The sequence below is a fragment of the Populus nigra genome, chromosome 13 (assembly GCF_951802175.1).
Source record: "Populus nigra chromosome 13, ddPopNigr1.1, whole genome shotgun sequence".
NCBI lineage: Eukaryota > Viridiplantae > Streptophyta > Magnoliopsida > Malpighiales > Salicaceae > Populus > Populus nigra.
In genome coordinates, this window is record NC_084864.1 from 13,494,955 (window position 1) to 13,503,103 (window position 8,149).

At 31.1% G+C, this 8,149-nt stretch overlaps 1 protein-coding gene across 1 annotated transcript; it reads left to right on the forward strand.

The window, feature by feature from the left end:
• The first annotated feature begins 1,817 nt into the window (after window positions 1-1,817).
• Window positions 1,818-3,692, forward strand: LOC133670390 (transcription factor MYB1-like). The gene is made up of 3 exons (XM_062090876.1): window positions 1,818-1,935; window positions 2,176-2,305; window positions 3,164-3,692. The coding sequence occupies exons 1-3, from the start codon at window positions 1,818-1,820 to the stop codon at window positions 3,690-3,692; spliced, it is 777 nt and encodes a 258-aa protein (XP_061946860.1).
• Window positions 3,693-8,149: the final 4,457 nt, after the last annotated feature.

Sequence of the window (8,149 nt, forward strand, 5' to 3'; positions counted from 1 at the left end):
CTCCCAACCCAAATCATAAAATTTAGTAATTGATATAATGATTTTTTTGTTTTTCCATCCAAGAAAACATAACAATAGCTTTCAATAAATCTTACTCATTTGTCGTTTCTAAATTAACCGAGGATAAGTAAATCTTTTCATTCTTTAATTGCACAATGAGCAGTCTAAATGTCTCTATAAATGTAGTGTTTTTTTTGTCAAACACCAATTAGCACTTTATAATAGGAGACCTTTGTATCAAATAGTTGTGTTTTTTTAACAACAAATTAAAAAATGAATATTAGGTTTCTATGTCTATATATGTTTATATGTTTATATCGAGTATAGTCTCTCGTGTTTGGTTATACAGCAACAAAGAATATTCAACTAGCTGGACACTTCGAAAAAGTGTACACTGATTCTTAATTTGCATTTGCAGGCTTGAATAGATGCAGGAAAAGCTGCAGGTTGAATTATCTCAAACCAAGTATCAAGAGAGGACAGTATTCTGAGGACGAAGAAGACTTGATTATCAAGCTACACAGGTTGCTTAGCAATAGGCAAGTGAAAATGTGTAAATATATATATATATATATATATATATATATATATATATATATATATATATATATATATATTACATGTATTGCAAACCTTGCTTGGAAGTATCAATACTCGATCTGAGATTGTTGAAGAAAAAGATGTAAAAAACAAGGGATGAAGAAGTGGTAGACTATTGCTAGTGATCTAAGAAAAATCACCAATGGCAGCTAATAGCAAAACAATAAGAAATCCTCATAAGAGGGAGAGACGAGAAAGTTTGAAGGATCGAATTGATCGAAGCCTTACTTTTATTTATGAAAGTTGATGAAATATTATTGGAAGGAGCCAACAAGAAAGTGGCTCTAAGAAATTACATAGTTACAAAGCTCAAATCCAAGCCAAAAGGTCATGCTGTCTGTGCAGACCTTAATTTTCCAGGCCATCTGCAATATAGTTCCTTTCTCTATTGAGATGCTGAAAACCAGAGTCTAAATTACTAATCAAAATTGTAATCATGCTAAACAAGCCTTGAAATCTCCATGGTCGGTCCTGACCAGAGGCTTCCATCTATTAAACAGCGTTGACCGAATCACTCTCAAGTAGATCGAAGCCATATAGCTTGGGGGAGACTTCAGAATCACTTCACTTGGAAGCTAAAGTATTTTGGAATATAAAGAGGTATTTTTGTTTTTAATGATAAGAAAAACAATTGCAATAAAATGAAGTCAATTAGGTTATAAAGGGAAATTCTCTTGATTCAATTATAATTACCGCAATTAATTTCACATATGTTGCGCGATATATGTACATATATATAAAATGCATTATGTTTTGTTACACAGGTGGTAATTGATTGCTGGTAGACTTCCAGGAAGAACAGAAAATGATGTAAGGAATTATTGGAACACAAACCTGCGTAAGAAGGTGGTTTCTCCCAAAAGATCATGAAATTTTGTCACCTAGTGTTTATCAAGAACTGATATCCAAACTCCAATCGAGGGGCGAAAACGTTATTTAACGATTTGGAATTGTTGGACTGGTAGCTAGCTGATGAATGCAAAACAGTTTCCATCTTTTGAACCATACACCTCAGAAGTAAAACCGCGTGTGGTTACAAATCATGCACGTCGCTGTAGTTAGAAACTACTAAATTGAGCTGAGAAAAGTACTTTATATATACGATATTTTAGAGTCAGTGATCAACATGCAAATGTTCTTCACGTGATTAATTGTATCTTTATTAATGAAGTCTTGCTAGATCTAATGAGGTGGGCATAGACTACGTAAGAGGCACTATGGTAAGCTCATTCGGAGTAAGGAAAGGTGCATGGACCGAAGAGGAGGATATACTTCTAAGGAAGTGCGTCGAGAAATATGGCGAAGGACGATGGTGTCAAATTCCTCTCAAAGCAGGTATCTAAATGTCTTCGTTCATGCTTGTAAATAGTGTTGGTTTCTAGGGACCGAAGAGGGCTATCCTCATCCTGTAGTCCAAGGTTTATATATAAGTATCTCCCTATCTTTTCGACAAACATTATGGTCTCTCTTTTCTACATATGGTGTTTGAGAACAGCTACACAAGAGGAAAAGAATAATATTCAACTAGCTTGACGATCGAAAAAGTATACACTGACTCTTCATTTTAATTTGCAGGTTTGAATAGATGCAGGAAAAGCTGTAGAATGAGGTGGTTGAACTATCTTAAGTCAAATGTCAAGAGAGGGCAGTTTTCAGTGGGCGAAGTAGACTTGATTATCAGGCTACACAAGCTGCTTGGCAACAGGCAAGTGAAAATGTCTTAAGACTCTTAACCAATCTAGAATATATATATATATTTTTTTTGACAAGACAGAGTATTCACTAAAAGCACCTAGTAAGGAAAAGAACTAACAATGAGAAAAAAGAAATACGAAAGATAGAAAAGAAAGCTTGGGAACAATACAAAAGGATATAGAGATGATGATAAAGTCTTACTAAGAACCCCAGCCTTGCAAGCCATGCATGTAAGCATGAATACCCGATCTGAGATTGTTGAAGATAAAGAGGTAAAAACCAAGGAATGAAGAAGTGGTATTGTTTCTAGTGGTTTAAGAAAAATCACCAATGGCAGCTAATAGCAAGGCTAAAGAAGTCTCAGAAAGAGAGGGAGGGACTTCAACCGACTGAAGAGGATTATTTTTTCTATAAATAAAATGCTATCTCATATTTAGTGAGAAATTTAAGAGGAAAACTTGAACTGATGGAAGCCTTACTCCTTTTTTTTTTAATGAAAGCTGACGGCGACAAGAAAGTGGCTCTACGAAATTACAGAATTACAAAGCTCAAAGCCAAGCCGAAAGGGCATGCTGTCTGTGTAGACCTTGCTTTGTCAGCCCATCTTCTAAATAGTTCCTTTCCCTATTGGCATGCTGAGAAGTACAGATTAAATTAATAAGCATAATCTTAATACTATTTTTTTTGTTTGGAGAATTTTAATGCTATTAAACAAGCCTTGAAGTCTCCATAGTAGGTCCTGACGAGTGTCTTCCATCTATTTAACAACGTTGCCCGAATCACACTCTATCAGTTTTGTATTGAAAGGAAGAAGTAGATCGAAGCCTTAACTAACTCTACGGAAAATTTATTATTTTTTGTTACACAGGTGGTCATTGATTGCCGGTAGACTTCCAGGAAGAACAGCAAATGATGTCAAGAATTATTGGAACACAAACCTGCGTAAGAAGGTGGTTTCTGGCAACAGAGAAGCTCAAACAAAACCAGAACCAAAAGCAATAACAAAAGCCAACATAATAAAGCCTCGACCTCATAAATTCAAAAGTTTATGCTGGTTAGGAGGAAAAGGTATTCCATTTTTCAATGGTGGTTTTCAATATGGGTACGATCTCTGTAAGCCATTTTCTACATCAGCATTGTCCCCTTCCGATATTATTGAAGTTGAAAGTATGTGGTGGGAAAGCTTCTTAGATGACAAAGAAATTAATATATCGAACAACAAACGATGCCTAGGCTCTGGGTCAGAAGCTAACCGAGAGCCCATCAACAGTCTTTTTGTAGAGGACAACGCTCCAGAAGGGATATTAATTGCGGACGTGTTCTGTTGTGAACAAGGACAACATTGTTGGAGTGACCTCTCTTTTGATGCCGACCTCTGGAATTTAGTCAATACTTGAAATACTTTAGTTTGTATTGTTGTAATATTTCGTGCCAAAACTAATTAGGTTAAAATCTAAAAGGCTTGTCGTCCTTTCTTTAAAAAATTAAAAAATAAATAAAAATAAATCATGTTTGTTTATAGTAGGGTTGATCATTTTCGGCTCAGTTTGATTTTTATTAAAAAAAACTACACCGGTTTAAAAAAAAACTAAAACCAAACTGGAACCGATTCAAATCGACTGGTTTTGATTCGGTTCGGTTATTTTAGAACAAAAATCAGTTCAAACCAGTTTAGCTCGGTTTTTTTCCAGTTTGTCTCTGGTTTTTTTTTTCAATTTTTTTGGGTTCGGGTTCGGCTTGGTTTTTTTGGTTTCGATCTAATAAAACCGAACCTGTCGGTTTTTTAGAAATTCTAATATGTTTTTTTCATGATTCGATTTTTTCTGTTATTTTTTTCCAGTTTTCTTCATTTTTTAATGTTTTTGCTCACCCCTAGTTTCTAGCTTCTTCGTTTTGGTGGCTTAGACATGTCAGGTCATAGGACCTGAGTCTAAGCTTCTTTTGGCCCATTGTTTTTAGGTTAAATATAAATTTAAAGAAAAAACATATTTGACCTAATTGAGTTTATGATTAAGATCATGGCTTTGATGAATTAAACCATAATAATCGAACTATTTTTTTTTGTTATTGCTTTTTTTACTAATATATTTTTTTTAAAAAAAATTTAATTTATATTTCAACTAATATCCCTCATATGTGATTTTTATTATTATTATTTAACCACATTTTGGATAGAGATTTTTTTTATGGTGTTTAGTGTATTTAATTTTTCAAAAGATCATTCTGATTCATCTATAATTTTTTTTTATATTTTTTTTAAACTAAAAAATTATTTTTTAAAATAAAATATAATTATTTTTTTATAATATTTCTGATGTGTACAGTCTTGCATAATATTTTTTTACTTTTATTTCATTTAATCAATTTAATATGTGTTAATATTTTTAATATCATTTAATTGAATAAAAAATAATTTTAATAAATAAATTCAGTAAACACAACATATTAAATGTTACGTCTTGCAAAACTAAATATCTTGATATATGCATGTCTTTTGATTTTCTCAGTTTTATTTTTTTATATTGTTAATATTTTTTTTTCATTTAGTAACATATATAGTTTTAGATTTATTTAATTACATGTATACATGAGCTTTTCAATTTATACTTATGATTTTTTATAAAACAAATGCATTGAAAAAACTTGTATGTACTTTATTTTTGCTAGAGAAAAAACATTTAGCCCACAACAGAGTGCGAGTTATATGGCTAGTACAATATTATTATTATTATTATCCAAGTTTTGAAAAAAAAATTAAAAAATTAAAAATAAATAAATAAATAAATAACAACAAAAAATGAATAAAGAAATAATTTAAAAATTGAGTTAAGACAACACAAACTAAAAGTTTGAAGACTAATAAGGATGAAATTATAAATTTAGGAGTCTATTTGGTCAAAAATTAGAAGAATTGATAAGTTTGAAGACTTAATTAAACTTTGATTTAATTAATTAATGAAATCAGGAGCTTAATTGAAAAAATACTAAAGTTTGGGGCTGATTCGAGGCAAAATTGCAAGAAATTAAAGTTCATGGACCAAAATGGCGAGGGTACTTTAGGGAGTATAATTGATTTTTCCAATGGTAATTTTGAAAACAATAAAAGTTGAAGAGTCAATTAAGGACTCAATTGAATAATCCATAACGCAAGGATTGTTTTGTAAATGGCGCTAAACTTCAAGAGTTCAATTACAATTTTATCAAGGGGTATAATTAAAAAAAAAGAATTTGCTTGATTAAGGAAATAATTATTAAACTTCTTCAGGGATCAAATTAAAAATGATCATTTCAGTTAAAAACGACGCCGTTTTCATCGCCTTCTTCATCACAGGAAATCCACCATCAATCATTGTTACGTCTGTGTCTAGTGGCGGAGCCATAATGAAGCAAGAGGGGGCAATTGCCCCTTTTTTTTTTTTCAAACTATTTTTTTATATTAAAATATTAATATAATAGGGATTTTTCAAAATTCAAATCATGCATTGCAAAAGCTGTATAATCGATAACAATATTTTGAATGGTATCCATGTACTTTTTGCCCACTGCAATCGATGCATCACCTTTTACAATTGAAGATAGTATCTTTAAACATGGAATTGTCTCTTCTTAAAACAAAGAACACTCGATCCCAAATAAGACCTAGGATTGATATGGTTTATTTTTTGCATGAAATAATCTTGATTCCCCTTTATGAAATCAATATTGATTTTTAACTGCTTTGAATTCTTTTATTTGCTCCTCCATCAAAAGGTTTGGCATGCAGTGGCGGAGCCACAATGGAATTGCTCCTTAATCTTTTTTTTTTAAGTATTTTTTATATTAAAATATTAATATAATAGCTTCAAATTTTTTTTGTTAGCTACTAATTAATTTAAATTCTTTTTTTTTTAACTATTGTCCATGTCTCTCTCTTTTCTACAAAATTTATCTTGAAGCCCTAAACTATTAATTAGTTAATCCAATAACCTCTTATGCTTTATGTTCTAGAAAGTTTTCTTTATCTTTTCTATTTGTTTCATTATTTAATTTTAGTTTTATTTCTTTATAATTAGTTATTGAAAATGTTGGGTTTATAATAATTTATAGGTTTATTGAATATATGTGTGTGGATAATATTATATGCTAATGGATATTAATTGAAATGAGTTTTGATAAATTGATAAGTATTTTGTAATGAATTTCATATGAAAAATGATGGTGATGAATTTACTAGTTATTAAAAATGAAGTACAAGATAATGCAAAAAATTAGGGACGTAATAGATAAATTAAAAAGAAAACATTTAATATTTATGTTTAATCCACTTGTATAAAACAACAAGTCAACAAGAACAATATCAATTTGTGACAATCCTTTTAAGCTATGATTTTAGATGTTATGTATCATATGGCAAGATAAAATTGTTGCCAATAACTTTCATAGTCCTTGAAAGATTTAGAAATAGATAAATGAAAGTTTTTTGTATATATTGAGAAAGATATTTTTAATGAAATTAAAAATAAAATCATTATGAAATAATTTTAAAATATAAAATCTCAAAGAAAATAATTATAATGTAATTTTTTAAAAAAAGTATTTTTAAATTAATTTTACTTGACTTGAGTTAGTACATATATTTCAAATTAATTTCTTATTATAACATATATTTATATAACATATAATATCAAATATTTATTAATAATTTGTCTCTACTACGCCACTGTCCGTGCCCCATGATTGTGCCACCTACAGTAATGGATGACATCCCACCGGGAGGGGGAGAACGAAGGAGCAGACAAAAAAAACAGACGGAGAACAGGGGGTTTTCTGGAGATAAAACAAGAACACAAGGGAGAGACACACAGGAGGAACAGAGGAAAGGCACCGGGGACGGACGAAAACAGAGATAACAGAAGTAAAAAAACAGAAACGAAAAACCAGAGACGGGGGGAGAAGAACGAAAACACAGGACGCACCCAGAGAGAACGAACAGAACTAAAGACGCAGATGGAACGAAGACGAAGGAGCAAAACACAGAACCAAAAAGAAACAGAAGGAACAGAGGAGAGGAGGTCAGCCATTACACCATCATCGGCCTCTTCACCAGCAGAGCAGGTAAGCTTCCTTTAGCTCCATTATTCACGTTCTCTTCCTTTAGCTTTGAATAATTAACGCATGCGAGCTTTGCCCGGGTTAATTGGGTCCAGCTCAGCCCTGTATGGGCTATGGGCTGGGTCAAACCCAGCTCAAAAATAAAAAACATTGAGGTCAGGCTAGGATTGGATCTCATGCCCAGTCAGCCTTATCTATTTTGGATCAAAGGTGTATTTGATAAAATACATCCTTGTAACTTAACTCTTTATTTTTATTCATTTTTATTTTGATATCTAGCTAAAAAGGCCTTTGTGAATATTAAAAAATAAAAAAAAATATTAATCTTTTTGAATTTATTTATATATCCCTCATGTATTTTTTAGGTATTTTATTATATAATTAATCTGTGGATTTTGCTATGAAGTGCAAATTTGTTGTACAATAATTTTTTTTCCTTAAAAAAAATATGTATACATTGATTTAAATTCATTTTACTAGTTTATTCAGTGACGCTACAGTCAGGAATACCATATGGTTTTTTTTTTTGCTACATAATGTTTACAAACGCCAGAGTTGAAAATATTCGTAGTTGAATATTCATTGACACTAGAATTATGAATATTACAAGTAGACCATTATAGATATAAACCAACAAACTCTTAGAAATTTAAGACAAAACCAGCAATGTAATTCGCATCAAGCATGACACTTAAAAGGTGATAATATGTTCCATTTCGCGTAACGAATCCCGTCCCATAAAATCTATGTTGACCAGTTAGGG